At 45.3% G+C, this 19,669-nt stretch overlaps 1 protein-coding gene across 1 annotated transcript; it reads left to right on the plus strand.

The window, feature by feature from the left end:
• The first annotated feature begins 2,197 nt into the window (after nucleotides 1–2,197).
• On the plus strand, nucleotides 2,198–4,805 carry LOC115475780 (myeloid-associated differentiation marker homolog). Its single transcript, XM_030211763.1, has one exon. The coding sequence runs from the start codon at nucleotides 2,534–2,536 to the stop codon at nucleotides 3,392–3,394; it is 861 nt and encodes a 286-aa protein (XP_030067623.1). The 5' UTR covers nucleotides 2,198–2,533; the 3' UTR covers nucleotides 3,395–4,805.
• Nucleotides 4,806–19,669: the final 14,864 nt, after the last annotated feature.

The following is a 19,669-nucleotide window of genomic DNA, read 5'->3' on the forward strand; positions in this document are numbered from 1 at the left end:
ACAGAAGAGCTGCAACATGGACTTTCATCCATACATTCACATCCCACTATTGCTGAGAACAGAACTCCTGATTAATTTCCCTAAAGTTCTTAATGTAGCCCCTCTTGAGATGTTAAAACGTTACCTACATACTGTTTTGAATATACCAGTTCAGAATTTACCACCATTCTCTCAAGTTTATTATATTCCAGGGAAAGACTTGAATCCGCTTGAACAACCTTTAGAGGTTTCTCTTTTGCTTGAATCCTCTGACTCTGAATTGGCAACAGCCGCCACTCTCGTGGCGACTGTCGCATTATTGCCTGACAAAGATTGGATCTTCCGTCTGTTTTTCCGGAATAAAGAAAAACCTTTTTTAGGTTTTAATATATTGCTTTTTCCTGATGTCTCTAAGGAGACAAGAAGACGGAGGAAACCATTTTTGCTCCTTAGGCCTGAAGTTTTGCACTTGGGGGGTACCTTTTTTTTAAGATACCCATGCAAGTGCATAATTAGGCTTGAGGGGAAGAAATATGTATTTACAGATCCTGTCCATCTCTCTGCACTTGTAACCTCTGCGAAACAGGGAAAGGGCTAAAGAAGAGATATTAACCCTACTTAACAGAGAATGCTTAATCCTGTATGTTTTCCTTTATTTTTTATTTTTTTTTTTTCTCTCCTATTTCCGAATTCTTGAATCTCAATTTATGGACTTGTGCGTCATGCTTCCTGATAATTTTTCTTTTCATTATTATATATAATTTCTTATTTACTGGACGCTTTCTAAAACAAGATTGTTTCTTGTATGATATGTTAAATGAATAAATAATTAAAATAAAAATAAAAAAAGAACAGAACTCCTGATACGACAGTAGGTTTGGCCAGACATTTCTCTAGAATTTATTTGGGGTTTAGAAAAACATTTTCTGAAACTCAAAATAACTTTTTGTAATTATCAATTCTGCTATCTGATTAAGAAATTGAATATGATCACTTGATAGGGATAAAGATAATAGTTGCTCATTAAATAAAACTAGGGCCGCTTGCTAAGGTACGTTACTATATAGCGCACTTACATCAAGGGTAACTAAATAAACCCGCTGATCTATAGGATGTTTCAGTTGTTCCAGTATTTGCAACATATGAGATGAATCCCTCACATTCAACGGGATCTTACTAACTGGGTACTGCAAGAAAAAGTCCAAATATTGTGAGAGAGGCTCGAACAATGAGCCCCTCCCTGATACTTTAGGCCTGATGACACCAGAATGACGAAACATGGTTCCATATAGAGTGCAAGACAACCGATTTGAATGCAATACAAAAATTTGGAGTGAAAGAGCAAGTTATGTCTTTTAATCAATTATGGAGTGAAACTATGCCAAGTGTGAAAAACTTCAGCAAGAGAGTTGTTGATGGAAACCTGGGAGTAGTTCCTACATTGATGGAGTTGCATCCTAATAGTTCAACCGTGAATATTAGTCGTCAGTGGCTCTAAGTCTGATTTTTAAAAAACTTGGGAATTTTTTGGGTGACATTGGATTTTTAACACAGGGTTGGACATAATACAACAAATATTTTTTGTGATGTGATTGTTGTTCATAGTATAAGAAAGCAATAAAAGTAACTCTGGTTGCAGTTTAGATGCTAGAGGTATATTTGATCATAAACAGTAATAAAGTACTTTTTGGTGTTTTTAAAACGGCATTGTTAATAAAGATGGAAGATATATTTAAACACATATTTAGTGGTCTTTTGTAAGGGTTACATATTTGTTTGGGATATTCGGAAAACCTGACTGGTTTGTGGCCTTCCAAGGCTGTATTTTTGACACCCCTGCCTTAGCATGTCTGAAGATGTACTAACAAAGTAAAAACCTTTTTTTTTTTTTTTTTTTTAAATGAATGTGTTAAATCAAAAATGTATCCAAGAATCGAAGAAATGCCCAAATAAACTGAAAATGAAGCAAATAGTTTTGTCCCATACACAATTCTACTGCATCTTGTTGCTATCCCCCATGGAATTCCACAGGGCGTTCTGCCCTTCCCTACTTGCACACTCTTCAGAATTTTCTCTGGTGGCAAAACAAAGAATGAGGTAGCACTTCATTACCGTGTAGGATTATAGACTGAGGAGAAACTGACCTAACCTGTTCTTACTCAACCCATCTGTCAATCCTAAAATAAATGAGGTTTTAGGTCCAGCCCTCAAGCACAGTGTGAAGAGATGCAGAGGAATCCAAAAGCAAAAAGGAGATACAGAAAGTAAGTGAAGTCTGGGAAGGGAGGACGAAGAAAACAGAGGTCCTTGAAGAGAGAGAGAGAGGGTGAAGGGAGAGACTGTGCAACACACAACCATAAGAGAAAAGAAAGGACAAAGAAACATTCCGACAGTCCCTTCCTTTTTCACCATACAGTTCTTTTCCACTGTGTTAACCTGTGTGGCAGATACTGAATCAATCACCAGAGACGATTGTTTCTGGAGATCTGGAATTTGATATTTCTTCTGTGTTTGACATTCATTCTGCTTGTTGGATACAAAAATAGTTACCTAGATGGATTATCGTTCAGTGATCTTCCCACTTGGAATCATCCGCTTTTTTCAGATCTTCCTGTCCTGCACTGCTTTCAGCCTGGTGGCCAGTGTGAATGCATATAGTGGCTCCTACGGCGCATGGTGTATGTTCACCTGGATCTTCTGCTTCATTGTCACTATTTCCATCGTGGTGCTGGAGCTAACTGGAATTTACCGCAAGATTCCGATATCCTGGGAGGACTTCACCTCTGCATTCTCCATGCTGGCAGTACTCATGATCTTCACCACCTCCATCACCTACCCTTCTATCTATCTCAAGGGTGGCTGCAGTGGTCATGTATGTGCATGCATGGGCTCTGCCACAGCTATGTCAATCTTGTGTTTCATTGCCTATGCAGCAGAGGTGGGAATAACCAGGGCCAAACCAGGAGAAATCAGCGGTTTCTTATCCACCATTCCTGGACTCTTGAAGGTTTTTGAGGCTTATGTTGCTTGTTTGATCTTCTCCTTGCTGGATAACGGTCACTTATACAATGCCAATCCTGGCCGCCAATGGTGCATGGCAGTCTACTGCGTTTGTTTCATCATCACCACGCTCATCATCTTCCTTACCATTGGCCGACTTCTGGCTAGTCTGCCTTTCCCATTTGAGAAGTTTCTCATTGGTTATAATGTGTTAGCCGTCCTGATGTACCTTTCAGCTGCTATTGTTTGGCCAATATTCTCTTTTAGGGATTATGGCACTAGACCCACTCAGTGTGATTCTTTTCCAACTTGCACATGGAACAGCCTTCTTGGAGCAACTTTCCTCACCTACATCAACCTCATCGCCTATATTGTGGACCTTGTTTATTCCACCAAGATGGTATTTTTCACATAGTGTGGACAACTCTCAACACTGTTTTGGAGAACTATTTGGAATGTGTGTTGGAAATGAGGTACCTATCGTTAACCCCCGCTTTAATGCATTGACATAAATCAGGGATAGGCAGGTCCTGTCTTCAAGTGCACAAACTTGTCAAGGTTTCAAGATATTCATAGTGAATATGGATTAGATCAATTTGCATGCATATTCAGAATGACAGTCCTGAAACGCCAACTGGTTTCTAGTACTTGAGGACCAGAGCTGCCTGCCCCTGCCTTAGATGAATTGGTTTGGAAAAGTTAACAAAAATGTTGCCCCTTTTAATTGAAATGAGAAGCAACAGTTTCCCATCTTAGCTTTCCCAACCCAGCTTTGCTGCAGTCTTCAGATGACAGCAGTTTCCTAAATACTTTTGGATGTACAGAAGAACCATTTAACTTCTAGGACTGTTCATAGCCTAAGGCACCATGAGGATGTAGGAACTGAGGTTTAGCAAACAAACCACCTCACCATCTCTCCTTTTCCTTGGATGCGTAAGAACACAAAAGCTCACCCAGCCCTATCATAAACACATATGCACACACTGCCAAGCTTTAAAACTGAAGCTCCATCAAGCTGGTACCTGCATGGACTCCTGATCAAGCGTCCCTCAAAGTTTGTTAACAATTATATGAGAAGGTGTGCCTACGCAGACCAATTTTTAGAAGCTTTTTTTCCCCCAGGGTTATTTCTCTTCTTTGGATTTCCAGCTTATTTGGAAGCAGGGCTGGCATTTGGTGCCATGAGATGAAGAATTTGTAATCATTTTCAGGATTTTAAATTTTAGGGGTATAATTATTTGTATTATATTGGTTATAGGGAGGAGAGAGGTGGATGCATGGAGGGTAGGTTGTTTTTTTGTTTGTTTGTTTGTGCATTACTTCTACTGTTTTTTATTAACTTGTAAGCAGTATAAAAAGAAAAACTTACAAGATAAGATGTGCCTTCATGTACAACTATCTTGTTTTCCTATTTAATATCCCCCTCCTATCTTCCTTTTAGTCCAGTCATCCTAGTGACAGTGCTTAGCTGGGAGCCATGCATGAGGACATTTTCTGGAATCCAGCACTAGGTATGGCCATTGTGTCCAGGGGCTGTGACCTGTACAGCTTCCTCAGCCCGACCACTGTAGTGAGCAGAAGACCTAAGCTTGGAACTGGAAACAGGTTCTTCTGCATAGCAATGAACAGCACTGACACTGACTCACCAGGCCAGCCCAGTTTCTAAGAATTTCAAAGGCAAGTGTCTCTTTCAAAATGCAATAATTATCAGAAAGCTAACAGTGAATAATAATGATTTTATTTCTTCTGTTTGCCAATATAATTCTCTAATAAACATGTATTTATACTGCTGCTGTATAGTTCTAAAACAAAGTATATAAACCTTAATAATGCATTAATATGTGAAAATTCTGTTTGTTTTTTTTATTTCTTCTTTTGGTTTGATTCTTAGGTCCTAATCAGGGGTGGTAAACTGTAATAATTCTGCGTAACTCCTCATTCAGCATCATTATCTTGCAAACTCAATCAGTGTGCAAGTTTCCTTGAGATGGAATACCGAAGAGAATGAGATTTTCTCACGTGAAAAATGCCTCACAAATAATAATGTTTATTTATTATTTGTTGCATTTGTATCAAACATTTTCCCATCTATTTGCAGACTCAATGTGGCTTACAGTAATACATCCTGACAATCACCAATCAAGAGTAGATAGAACAATTGGTTACATAAAGAACAAGTGTAACATAATGGATATAATAAATTAAATAAATCAGAAAACAGATTATCCAATTCGATAAATCAAAAAAACAGACAGATTATCTAGTAAGTAGTGATGTGTTGGAGTTCCTATTATTGATTATTATGGTAAGTCTTATTAAAAAGGTAAGTCTTTAGTGATTTTCGAAAGTTGATAAGGTCGTGAATATTTTTTTAGGTCAAGTGGTAATGTATTCCACAGCTTCGTGCCAATGTAAGAAAAGCAGGACGCATGAACTAGTTTGTATTTTAAACCTTTACAACTAGGGAAGTGGAATCCCAAGAATGTATGTGCTGATTTTTTAGCATTCATGGGAGGTAAATCAATAAGGTCTGACATGTATGCCAGAGCATTTCCATGAATGGTTTTATGAACCAGGGTGCAAACTTTGAACACAGAACGTTCCTTAACTGGGAGCCAATGGAGCTTGTCTTTTAGGGGTTTTGCACTTTCGTATTTTGACATTCCCAAAATGAGCCTAGCTGCGGTATTCTGGGCTGTCTGAAGTTTCTTGTTCTTTACAGCCAGTATACAACGCATTGCAATAATCTAGATGGCTCAACACCATTGATTGTACCAGGCTGCGAAAAATGCTTCTTGGGAAGAAAGGTTTTAGTCTTCTGAGTTTCCACATTGATTGTAGTCTTCTGAGTTTCCACATTGATTGAAACATCTTCCTAGTTGTATTCTGAACATGGCATTCACGTGTGATATTACGATCAATGGTTACTCCAAGAATCTTCAAAGTATCTGAGACAGGAAGGGTAAAGTTTGGAGTGGTTATGGAGGTGAATTTCTTTGTATGATATTGTGATGTAAGAATAAGACTGTGTTTTTTCAGCGTTAAGTTTTAATTGAAAAGCATTCGCCCATGAATGCATAATTTGGAAGCTGTGGTTGATGTCATCCGTAATTTCCGATAGATTATGTTTGAACAGGATATAGATCATCTGCATATATGTACGGATTGAGGCCTTGACTGGATAATATCTTGGCTAGGGGCGTCATGATTAAGTTGAAGAGGGTCGGGGAGAGTGGAGATCCGTGGGGAATGTGGAATGAGGAGTTACACAGAATTATTACAATTTACCACCCTTGATTAGGATAAACGTTCACAAGTGAGTGGTAAAAGTTCTACTATTTTGGGAAATTATTTTTGTTTCTTAGGTCTCCTTTAGTTTTTATCATAATAAAATTTTGGGTGATTTTACTATGCTGCATTAAGCCTTAACACACGGTTAGTGTGCCAAAAAACAGGCTACCATGAAACTTGTTAGTGTTTTGCAGTATTTTTCCTAACACATGCTACCTTGCATGTTAGGTATTTTTAAAAAATATTTTTTGAGGGGGCTTGCCATGGGTGGAGCGTGGGCATTAACCAGTTAGCGCTTTCCCAGTAGCACACGCTAACTGGGTAACGCAAGAGTTAATGTAGTAGCACTTACAATCTCCTAAATAAGGAGGCGGTAAGTATCCTTGCATTAACTTTTTCAGTTAACCATGCTAATGCGAACATTAGCACAAGATCTAAAAAATTTGGAAAATGCCTTAAATACAGCTGTATTAGAAATTGGCTTAATGCGTGGGGAAAGTCCTGCATTAAAATGTGCCAAGCCCATTTCCTAACATGTTAGTAAAGGAGCCCCTTTATTCCTTAGGGGAGAAATTTTCAAGTCTGTATTGGAACAAAATTTATGAGTATTTTTTACATGGGGGCGTTGCAGCAGTTTTCGGGGGGAAGGTTCTGCAGGTACACTCCTTTTGAAATGTTGCAGGTATAAAGGACACAGACATTTGCATCAGCTTTTTCTGCAGGACTTTTATTTTTCATTGAGAACAGGTGGAGCTTTGAAAATGGCAGTTATGCAAGGTTTCCTTCCTCAGCCTTAACATGGCCCTAGGATTAGCACTGCCTTTCTCCCTGCAGCTAAAAGCATGCACGTGGTGGAACAATGCACACATTTGTACTTGCATTCAGAGAAGACAGTAAGCTTGGGAAACACGAAAGCTGCCGCGAGCACTGCTTTAAAACCTGTTGTATCAGCCCGAGCCCTGTCTGTACACATGGCTTCAGCTTTAGCTGCGCAGCGCACGGATGACACGGTTACTGGAGTTCCTTCCTGCATCACGCGCAGCTGCAACGGTGGGGGACAGGTAAAGGAGTGGTGGGGGGGAGGAGAAATTAGATGCTGGCTGGGAGTGGGTGTCAGAAACCCTGGCTCCATCCCTGCTGATTATTAATACACTTTTTATCCCTGTAAACCATCTTGAAAACAGTCCTTTGCATATTTATGTAGTTTTGTAATGTAGGGATGCACCTTTGATGATTCTTACCCATCCCCCACGTCTCTCCACTCCATATTCCCCGAGTTCCCTCTTCAGTCACTTGTGCTGTTTTCATACTTTTTATAGATCAGTCTGATGCTTGTGTGGGCTTCTGATATTTAATTTAGTTCACACCGCTTCGTTGGCAGCCCCTGGTGAGCTACAGTCAGCAACAGCAGGGAAGCACCTGAGTTCCTTCTAATAATAATTATAGTAACACCGAAGTAAGAGAAACCATCAAAAAACATTACCCACTTTAACCTCCGGAGGAATCAAATAAATGTTAGAACAAAAGGGGGGGATCTTAAGTTTGTAACTGTACCTGAATTATTAAAGACTAGTAAAAAAAGGCCCGCTTCTGACACAAATGAAACGGGCACTAGCAAGGTTTTCCTCGGAGTGTGTATGTTTGAGAAACAGTGTGTGTGAGAGATGGAGTGTGTGTGTCAGAGAGAGAATGAGAGAGAGACAGAGACAGCGTGTGTGTGTGTGTGTTTGTGTGAGAGACAGACCAGCTTATTTTCAAAAGAGATGGACGCCCATCTTCCGACACAAATCGGGAGATGGATGTCCGTCTCAAAAACAGGTATAATCGAAAGTTGAATTTGGATGGCCCCAACTGCTTTCCATCACGCGGACGGGCTAAATTCTCGGGGGCGTGGCCGAACGGTAGCAAAGGCGGGGCAGGGGCATTCCAGGGCATGGTTAACAGATGGACCTCAGCGCCTGATAATGGAAAGAAGCAAGACGTCCCCAACGAGCATTTAGTCCACACAAAGTTGGTCCTGTTTTTTTCACGACCAAGCTTCCAAAAAGTGACCAGATGACCACCGGAGGGAATCGGGGATGATCTCCCCTGTCTCCCCCAGTGGTCACTAACCCCCTCCCACCCTAAAAAACAAACTGTTTAAATATTTTTTCCAGTCTCTATGTCAGCCTCAAATACCATACATAGCTCCATGACAGCAGTATGCAGGTCCCCCGAGCAATTTTAGTTTAGTTGGTGCTGCGCGGGACCCATGCAGAGAGCAAAAATCAGAAGGAAAAAAAACATGTAAGTGCAGTCAGGGACCTCAAAAAAAAAAAAAATATGCAAGTGCAGTCAGGGACGTCCAAATTAAAACAATAGCAATAGGGGGATTTGAACCAGCCACCTTCTGATTACAAGACTTGTGCTGTAACCACTGCACCACTTATTGAGTTGCTTAGACCAGGGGCGTATCTGGACTCTGGCGGTAGGGGGGCCAGAGGGAGGGGGCACATTTTAGCCCCCCCCCCCGGCGCCACCGATCCCCCCCGCCATTTCCGGACCCCTCCGCCACTGCTAGACCCCCCCCTCGCCACCAATGACACTCCACCCCCTCCCGCCGCCGCCAACCCTCCCCCGCTGTTGTCACTTACCTTTGCTGGCAGGGGACCCCAACCCCCCGCCAGCCGAGGTCCTCTCTTCCATGCAGGCTGCAAGTTGCAATGCTTCCTGTTCTTCTGAGTCTGACGTCCTGCAAGTACAACGCGCAGGACGTCAGACTGAGTTCCAAATTCTGAGTCTGATGTCCTGCACGTTGTACGTGCAGGACGTGAGACTCAGAAGAACAGGAAGCGTTGCAACTTGCATCCTGCACGGAAGAGAGGACTTCAGCTGGCGGGGGCTTGGGGTCCCCCGCCAGCAAAGATTGGCGACGGGTTGGTGGCGGGCGGGGGAGGTGGAGAGGGTCGGTGGTAGGTGGGTCCAGGGCGAAATCTGCGGGGGCCCAGGCCCCTGTGGCCCCACGCAGATACGCCCCTGGCTTAGACATTCCTTCCCTTTCCATTAAGTCCCTCCAAGTTTAAACTTGGAGGGACTTAATGGAAAGGGAAGGAGGTCTAGGCAGTTGAATAAGTGGTACAGTGGTTAGATCACAAGTCTTGTAATCAGAAGGTGGCTGGTTCAAATCCCCCTATTGCTATTGTTTTAATTTGGACATCCCTGACGGCATGTTTTTTGTGTTTTTTTTTACGTCCCTGACTGCACTTGCATGGTTTTTTTTTCTTCCGATTTTTGCTCTCTGCATGGGTCCCGCGCAGCACCAACTAAACTAAAATTGCTCCAGGGACCTGCATACTGCTGTCATGGAGCTAGGTATGATGTTTGAGGCTGGCATAGAGGCATCTCAGGGGGACCAGTGCACTACGAATGCTGGCCCCTCCCATGACCAAATGGCTTGGATTAGGACCGTTTTTGAGATGGCCGGCAGCGGTTTCGATTATCGCTGAAAACCACGGACGGCCATCTCTAGGTCCAGCGATCTCACCATTTGTGTCGTCTATCTCTAGAGTTGACACAAATGATGGGATTTCAGCAGGCCGAACCATATAATCGAAACCGAAGATGGACGGCCATCTCGTTTCAATTTTACGGTTCGCTCCGCCTCTTTGCGGAGCCGTCTCCGGAGATGGACGTTTTTACACATGGGCGTTCGCGTTCGATTATGCCCCTCAGAGTGTCTGTGTGTGTGAGACTGTGTGTGTGTAACAGAGAGCTAGAGTGTGATAGACAGGGAGTGTGTCACAGAGAGTGTATGTGAAAGACAGTGAGTGTGAGCCACCCCCCCTCTCGCAGGGCCCCCCTCCTCACCCTCACCTCTCTGGTCTCAGGACCCCTGCCCCACCTCCCTCTTCCCTGCCCCCCCTGCAGCTACGCATGTCCAGCGACCCTCCCCTCCCCCCGGCGCATCAAACCCCCTCGCCACCCGCAGCTGCCAGTGGTAACGCTGTCTGGCCGCTGCTGCTTCCCCTGTTGAGCAGCAGCGGCCACTACAAAAGAAAAGAAGCAATAAATGTTTTTAAACCCAGCCCAAATCATTCACAAATGCCCGAGTCTTACAACGCAGTCTGTGCAGCCGCTCCTCCTCTCGCCTGTCACGTCACTGCGCTCCTCCAGGGTCTTACTCCAGGGGCAGTGACGTGGAGGCGAGAGGAGGAGCCGCTGCAGAGACTGTGTTGTAATACTCGGGCATTTGCGAATGATTTGGGCTGGGTTTAAAAACATTTATCGCTTCTTTTCTTTTTGTAGCGGCCGCTGCTGCTCAACAGGAGAAGCCGCAGCGACCGGACAGCGTTACTACTGGCATCTGCGGGTGGCGATGAGGTTTGATGCGCTGAGGGGGGGGGTCTGTGTTGCCACGCTTGTAGTTTTTTTTGATGCGCCGCTCCCTGTCACTTGCTTCGAAGTGGCAGGGAGTGGTGCACTGACAGTTGATTCCCAGGCAGGGGGAGGAGCCCTACTCCTCCGACCCTGCCTAGGAATCAGCTGTTAGTGACGTCATCCTGGCTACGGAGTCTAGCTCAGCAACTCCAGGAGCCACGGACACAGGCAGTCCCACATTAGAACGTTGGTGGTGAGAATTATTACATAGGATGTTTTTTTTTCTGATCAGCTGTTACCGCTTGCTCATTTGTACCTTCAGTCATTCACACTAGATATCCTAGTGACTCTTCCCCATTTTATGTACTCTCCCAGTCACTATTTGGCTCTTTTACTAAGCTGCGTAAGCGTCTGCACGTGCCCAATGTGTGCCAAAATGGAGTTACCACCCGGCTACCGTGTTGCTCTTGCAGTAATTTCAGTTTTGGCGTGTGTCTAATACGTGTGGCTGAAAAATAATTTTTACTTATGGACATGCATATTGGGCGCACGCCAAGTGGCATTTGACGCAGGTTGACACGCGAAGGTCATTACTGCCCGCTGTTCCAGTATGTGGGGGGGAAGGAAGTTTCCCCACGAATAGCCAGATCTCCACAAATTGCCACCAGTGGATACTTTCAAATATTCTTTTATTTGTTTCCAAGTTAATGACAAAACACTTCAGTCCTCCAGAGTCCAGAGCCCTGGGTTGGGGCTTCCCCAGGCAGGGCTGTTCTGCCTCTCTTAGGGTACAAGCCAGCAACACAAAGTCTCTGCCCTTTCTTGAAGGGCTGCAATAGTCCCTTTGAAAATCCCTCCTTTTCAAAGTCAGTAGTAAAATCAGTGCTTGCCTCCAAGCAGGATTTCCCCCTCCTGCCCAAACAAGGTTTTCAGTTTCAACATAGTATTTCCACAATAATCAGGGTGCAGCTTGGGGAACCAGGCTTGTAACTCTTCCAGCCACCTCCCCCACAGTCAAGGTTTCCCCCACAGCAAGCAGGTTTTAAATCAAAATAACTTCCAAACAACATAGATTTTCACCTTCAGGTGCTGCCTTCCTCAGGGCTCTCCAGCTACTACTACTACTACTACTTAGCATTTCTATAGCGCTGCTAGGGTTACGCAGCGCTGTACAATTTTAAACAAGGGGAAGGACAGCTCCCATTCCATTCTGCTTTCTTCTCCCTGCTCAGCCTGATTAACTCCCTCTTCCACCCAATCCATCTAATCCTCCTCCTGCTTCTCACCCCACCCTTCCCTATTAAAGGTGGGCTGCATGATATACTGATTGCAGGTCCAGGGGAACTGGGCTTCTTCCTTCTCCCTCCCTCTTGTGGTCAGAGACGGTATATGGCCAGCTTGCCTATCCCCTGGGCTCCCCCTGCTGGGACTGGAAATGCATTCTGGGAGATGTAGTTTAGGGTTTTACTGCTTCATTTCGTACATCTGGGATGTAGCCTTGTCACACCGGTTACCATAGGCGGTTGGTAGCCCAACTGTTTGGGGTGGCTAAAGGGGGCGGGGTTAGGGGTGGAGCCAGGGGTGGGGCTTAAATCCATAATTGTCTGATAACACACAGAAAAAAAAAATAAAAGTCACAATACCTTTTATTAAATGTAGATATTAGATATGTATCATATGTCAAAGAATAAAGTGGTTGCTCAAAGAATATACTAACCACAATCGCTCAACTGCAAAACACTATGCACATCTTTGTGCAAAAACACACTCAGAACCTTACTGTACCATAAATATTACACTGGGCAGAACCTAATACACCATTAGGGGCTTATAGCCCATTTAGTTATGTTTAAACAAAAGAGATCTGCATTAAAAAAATATTTATTTTTATTTTGACCTATAAAACCACTTGTCCCTGAAACATGCCTAAAAACATAGGCGGTCGGTGGCCCAACTGTTTGGGGTGGCTAAATGGGGCGGGGTTAGCGGTGGGGCCAGGGTGGAGCTTACATCCATAATTGTCTGACAACATACAGAAAAATAAATAAATAAAAGTAAAATAGTCACAATTAATACCTTTAAAATTGTAGAGGGATATGAACCTGGGTGCCCTAGTTTACAGTCCACTGAACTGACCACTAGGCTGCTCCTCTGCTCTACAAGGACATATAGATGGCCATTTTTTTAAAACAAAATGCTGCCAGACAGATGTCCTTGTCCCTGTTTTTTTTTTTGGGGTGGGGGGGGGGGCATTTCAGTTTGTGAAATGGCTGTTCATTTTGGGCATTCTCATGTAATTTTGAACAGAAAACCCAACATATTTCCTGTTTGAAAATGCCTGTGAGATGGACATTATGAACAAGAAATCTCAATTTGGACATCCTTTTGAAAATGATCCTTATTACAAACACTAGTTATACTGCCATTAATGTCCAAAGGCTATATAAACAGGGAAAGGGGAAAGGAAAACCTAAAAGAGAGAGAGAGAGAGCACCAGGGGCGTAGCCAGACATCCAATTTTGGGTGGGCCTGGGCCCAAGATGGGTGGGCAGAACTCCGCCCTGTCCCACAAGTGATTTGGTCTCTCCCTCTCTCGCCTGCAAGACATGTGGTCTTTCAAACATCCCCTCATACCTTTTAAATAGCAGATTTTCATTGGCAGTGAGCAGCAACTAATACGCACTGCTCATGCTGGCCCCCACAGCCTTCCCTCTGATGCAACTTCCTGTTTCTGCATAGGTGGGAATACATCAGAGGGAAGGCTGTGGGGCCGGTGCGAGCAGTATGCATGTCACTGCTCACTGCAGGCGAAGATCTGCTATTTACAAGATATGCAGGAGAGACAGTTGTGAGTTTTTGGCTGCCAGCCCTGCCAGCCACATCATAGGTGTGCTGCTACTGGGTGGGCCTGAGCCCAAAGTGGGTGGGCCTGGGCCCACCTGGGCCAACCCTTGGCTACGCTACTGGAGAGCACTATGGGCAGTGAAATCGAACTGTCCTTGACCTGTGTAATTCCATTGTTCTGGTTTCTCTGGATCTTTCACCTGCCTTCGATCTAGTAGCCCCTCCTCCTTCTCTACTGCCTGGATGACCTTGGAATTTGGGGGACACTTCTAAAACGGTCTACTTCCTACCTGAATGGCCAGTCCTACCAGGCCCCCAATGGCTCTTCTCTCTCTACATCTGATCCTATCTCCTGTGGTTTCCTACTGGGGTCCCTTCTGGCCCCTAATCTCTTTGATATTTTTCTTGCCCCTCTGGCTCTACTTAAACCTGAAAGCACTCACTCACACACACATACATACATACACACATATACATATACATACACACACACATGCATACTCACACACATACAGTCTTAGTGCTGGGAGCATATTTGGAAAGCTGTCATTCCAGTTGGATAGTTTCCATCTGGAACCTGGTCAAAGTTTTCTGAGTGTCACTGCTGTGTGTAAATGTGAGTGATAGGTTTCTGCCCTCTCAACATATCATCACCATCACAGTTATCTTTTGAACTGTTTACAACTTCTGTTTCAATATAAAGGAAAATGTGCCTTACGGTTCAGTTTTTTCCCTTCTGCAATCAGTCGCAATTGGCAAAGATGTGGCAACTGGATGCTTAAGAGTTTCACTGACTTTTCTGCTGCTTTTAGCCAAAGCAGTGCTACTTTTAGTCTTTTACTGCCCTGAAAAGCGCCGTTCTCCCTCCAGCGCTGGCAATTCCAATAGCCAGCCTTATGCCAGCTTGCATCGTCGGGGCCTCTCCTCAGGCACGTCCCACCTACTCTGCAACTTCCTGTTTTCCGCAGAGGTGAGACGCCTGAGGAGAGGCCCCGACAATGCAAGCTGGCAGAAGGCTGGCTATGGGAATTGCCAGCGCTGGAGGGAGAACGGCGCTTTTCAGGGCAGTAAAAGACTAAAAGTGACGAGATCATGCGGACAGGGCGCGGGGGGGGGGGCGGCGGCGGAGGAAAATACAATTTTGTTTTGGCATCGGGGCTGCATGTGGAGGAGGAGGAGGCAGGCGAGGAAAGGTCACAGCTTGGCTGGGGAGGCTTAGCCTCCCCAAGCCTCTTATATGGGGCGCCTATGCCAGTTACTGTGTGAGACTTTACTGCTAGAGCTATGGCTGGTGGTAAGGTTGCAGACCCAAAATGGACGCGCCGTGATTTTGATTTTGCCGCACGTCCATTTTCAGCAAAAAATTTTAAAACGCCTTTTTTACAGGTGAGCTGAAAAATAAATCGGCGTGTGCCCAAAACCCGTGCCTACACTACCACAAGCCATTTTTCAGTGCATCTTAGTAAAAGGACCCCTATATCCAAAGCCCTCAGCTAGAAGCCTGTGTCAGGTCTCCTTCTGCATCTCTGCAATTATGGGCCCTAAGGCCCAGATGCACTAAACTTTAACGACCCTTTAACGAAGAAATTTTCAACCGTAGCATGCATTAAAGGCCATTTTCTGATGACGCAAGCAGCTAACGAAAACGGAAAGCAAACGAGTCACTTACAATTGCAATGTGGACAATTCGGGATGCACTAACCATACCGACGATTACACCGAATCATTTACCATGAAATATTTAACGTGAGGTCAGAGCTGTCGTTAAGGCCTGAGCTGTCACACAGACACTGCTCCCTGCTTCTCCCTGCAGCATAAAAATCCAAGCGGGCACGTTTGAAAATATAAATAACCCACACAAACACGTGGCTCCCCTCTTACCCCTGCATAAAAAAGAAAATCAAACCAAAAAGCAAAAAAGGATCGGGAGGGGGCAAAGGCGTTCGTCAGGAGCGTCCTGTATGGACGGCCTTGCCCCCCCCCCTCGCCCGAGGTCGCCGCTGCTCCCCGCTTCCCCCTGTATTAAATAAAAAATCAAAAGTTTAGCAGCCCCGGCCCCCCTCCCTTCCTGTCTCTCTCTTTCGCCTTCTCCCACAGCTCCGCCTCCCGCCATCCTCCGCCCCTGTGCCCCGCCCCCCTGAAGTCGTCGCCGCCGTTCCCCCCTCCACCGGACCCCCCCTCCGCCTTACCAGGCCCGCGCAGCACCTCTCACCTCTGTGTGAAGGCGCTGCATGGGCAAGAAGAACATCTGATCGCCGCAAGTCTTCAGGACGTCTCTCCTTCCCTGACCTGGGCCCGCTCCCGTCTGACGTAAGTTACCTACGTAGGTTACTTACGTCAGACGGGGGGCGGGCCCAGGTCAGGGAAGGAGAGATGTCCTGAAGACTCGTGGTGATCAGATATTCTTCTTGCCCATGCAGCACCTTCACACAGAGGTGAGAGGAGCTGCGCCGGCCCGGTAAGGGGGAGGGGGGAGCAGCGGTGACGACCTCAGGGGGCATGGCACAGGGGCGGAGGATGGCGGGAGGCGGAGCTGTGGGAGGAGAAAGAGAGGAAGGGAGGGGGGCCGGGGGTGCTAAATTTTTGATTTTTGTTTTGATTTTTTATTTAATACAGGGGGAAGCGGGGAGCGGCGGGGGGGGGGAGGCAAGGCCGTCCATACAGGACGCTCCTCACAAGCGCCTTTGCCCCTTTATTTTCAACGTGTTTGTGTTTTGGTTTTTTTGTTTTGTTTTGACGTTTGTGGCATGCGCAGAGCAGCCAGCATAACGCTTGGCTGCTCTGCGCATGCTTTAGGGGCCGATTAATGACGGGGATTACACCAGTTTGATGCATTGTACTTTACAATACCGCACCGAACATGTGCGGCTTGTTTTTTTGGTGCATTCTTTGTTTTTAAAAATTTGTTAAGGACTTTTACGTTTTAGATTTGTTTACATTTGGTTGATGCAACTGGGCCTAAATCTGGTACAATGACTAACCCCCCTGCCCCCAGGGGCTGTCATTGGTTCTTATACTGACCTCAGACCTTGTGACCTAGGGAGTGGCTGAAGGACCAGGTTTCAGGCCTGAGTTCCTCCACATGACAGTGAGCCCATCTCCCAGCCTCATGTCTAACATCCAAATACTATATTATACTAACGTAAACTACTAACAAAAACTAGAGAGGCTGTTGCCCAATTATTGTCTACACTGTTTAAACCCCAGCTGCCAGCCATAGAAATCAGATGATTTGTAGTACAGTATTTCTCAGTCTTTCCCTTCTTGATGTTCTACGCTTGTAGGTAAATGAGCACACAGGATCCCGTACTTAATCTAACACCAAGCTAGCTTCCCCTCCCCTCCTTGATCTTCTAGAATACTGCCAAAGCCAGAATAGCTGTTGCCAGTGCGTTTTTTTTCTAGCAATAAAGGTGCCAGTACTCAAATGCTAGGCCACCCTTCGGGGGTGGGGTGATCACTGAGGGACCCACCCCACAATAGCCAGGCCCCCTGCAACCAGTCACAAAATCTATGGCAAGGCAGACTTGGTGTGTAGAGCCCTGAGCTCTTTCATTAAAACTTGGGGTCTATGGGTCAATTTTAGCAAGCAATGAAAAAGGTGCCAGTACTCAGTACCCCCAAGTACCCCCTCAAAAAAAAAAAGCCCTGGCTGTTGCCCAAACACTTAAAAGGCAATTCTGTAACTGGAGGCATGCAGTTACCTGCTCCTTGCACACATACCGTGAAATATAAATTCAATGTTCGTTAGGAAAAGCTTAGGCACTACAGTTTTCTTAAAAATATATATATTTTTTAATATGTCAGAGCCTCAGATGGTCCAAACAATTCAGATTTACTGTCAATGCACCCAATTCATTATCGGTCCCAGCTTTTTCAAAAGATTTGTTATATTATTCTTTAACTATTAACTTCAGAATTCAAGTTCCAAGTCACTTCATATTTCTATGGCAAATAATGCACGTATCTTAAATTTCTGCAGCAGAGCAACGTGTTCAGGTAACATTGAGCATGTAAGTACACTACATGCTATTCTATAAGCACTTAAGTGCTGGAGCTTGTAACTGCAAGGGAGGGGCATAGGCATGTCTCCAACTTACAAGCACATCTTATAGAATGCTATCAGTTACATGCACTGCATTGTTCAGTTAGGCACACCCATTTGCACCTGCCATTGACCTGGCATTTCATACCTTAACTTAAGTACATCAATGTGGGTCTATGCTACTATTCCGTTATAGCATCTTGGTACCCAGATGCCATTATAGAATAGGCCATCGATTCCCAAACCTGTCCTGGAAGAACCCCAGTCAGTCAGGTTTTCAGGATATCCACCATGAATATTCATGAGATCAATTTGCATACTTTACCTCCTTGGTCTGACTATTGGCCAGTGCTTGGGTAACCTCCAGGTAGCACCAGAGGGGTTCCAGCATCCCTTCCCACTTGAACAGCATAACTCCCCCCTTCCACCTCTTCCCAAAAAATCAAGGCTGGTCCATCCCCTCCATCCTGGAGGTACCCCAGCCAGTCAGGTTTTCAGGATATCCACAATGAATATTCATGAGAGAGATTTGCATGCACCGCCTCCACTGCATACAATTGTCTTTCATGCATATTCATTGTGGATATCCTGAAAATCTGACTGCTGGGGTGCCTCCAGGACCAGATTTCAGAATCACTGCCATTATAACTTCCAGCCTGCAATGACGGCAGATAAAGACCTGTATGGTTTGACCAATCTGCCCAACATGGTGGCCAGAGTTGTACTTTCTGCTCTGTGCAGGTTTTACCTCTCTGTCCTGTTTAAAGTGCTAAGGTTAAATAAAATTTTGTTTTGATTCCATCCTTCTCCCATATAGAGATCCTCTGTTTATCCCACATATTTTTTAATTCTGTCATTGTTCTTGTACCCAATACTTCCACTAGGAGGGCATTTCAGGTCATCACCCGAAAAAGTATTTCCTGATTACCACTTCACTGTCCCTGAAAAACATTTGTTTCTATATTAATACCTTTCAGGTATTTAAATGTCTGTATCATATCTCCCCTGTTCCTCCTTTTCTCTAGGGTATATATATTCAGATCTTCAAGTCTCTTCTCATATGTCTTTTGGTGCAAACCCCATACCATTTTTTATGCCTTCATGTTGCTTCATGTCTTTTTATGTCCTTAGTGAAATATGATCTCCAAAACTGTACAGAGGCATTAGCATCAGTGGCGTTCCGAGGGGCGCTGACACCTGGAGCGGATCGCCGATGCGCCCCGCCCCCCCCCCCCCGGGTGCAGCGCCCCCCCTTGCAGCGCACTCCCCCGGCGAAGGGACACCCCCCACCCCGGGGAAAGACACCCCCCGGGTGCACGCCGCTGGGGGGGTGCCGTGCGCCGGTCAGCGTCGTTGGTTTCCATGCTCCCTCTGCCCCGGAACAGGTTACTTCCTGTTCCGGGGCAGAGGGAGCATGGAAACCAACCACGCTGACCGGCACGCGGCACCCCCCCAGCGGCGTGCACCCGGGGCGGACCGCCCCCCTCCCCCTCCTTGGTACACCACTGATGAGCATCACCTTCCTTCTGCAGGTTAGCCTTTTGCTATGCAGCCTAGCATCCTTCTGTATTTGACCACTACCATATCACACTGTAGCACTGTTTTCTCTGGGGCGTCCTTTCCATTGAGAAAGGCTTCTTTCATGTGCATTAATACCTTAATGTACTTACAATAGCATCATTTCAGTACTTTATCTCTCCTATTCTTCTAGGATACACATATTTAGGTCCTTAAGTCTCATGTCAAATGGCTTTGGATACAGACCTCTCACCAATCTGGCTGGCGTTCTCTGGAACTCTTTTACCCTATCTATGTCCTTTCTGAAATCAAGACTGTCCTCTTTTTAGGTAACAGAATTGTACAGCGTACAAGACAGGAGCAGAACAGCTTTAGGCCTTTAAGTGCCTCTGCATGGGTGCATTTGTGCTCAAAGCCTGCTGCATTTTGTCCTGACAGGAAATTTGGGTCGGGGGGGTGGGGGTGGGAGTTGGCAAACTTTGAGCATATACAGGTGTTCAAAGGTCCCATGTCCCTCTCCAGTAGTTGGGTAAAAGCAGCAGTAGTGATGGAAGGGAGAAGAGAAGAGGGGGAGATGCTGGACACAGCTGGAAGTTGAGGCTGTTCTTCGGTTTCCAGTCTTGCAAGACTTGATAC

This window comes from Microcaecilia unicolor, chromosome 8 (genome assembly GCF_901765095.1).
Source record: "Microcaecilia unicolor chromosome 8, aMicUni1.1, whole genome shotgun sequence".
NCBI classification, from domain to species: domain Eukaryota; kingdom Metazoa; phylum Chordata; class Amphibia; order Gymnophiona; family Siphonopidae; genus Microcaecilia; species Microcaecilia unicolor.

Excerpts from the sequence above, each read along its gene's own strand:
- LOC115475780 (XM_030211763.1), top strand. The coding sequence starts at position 2,534 with ATGGATTATCGTTCAGTGATCTTCCCACTTGGAATCATCCGCTTTTTT.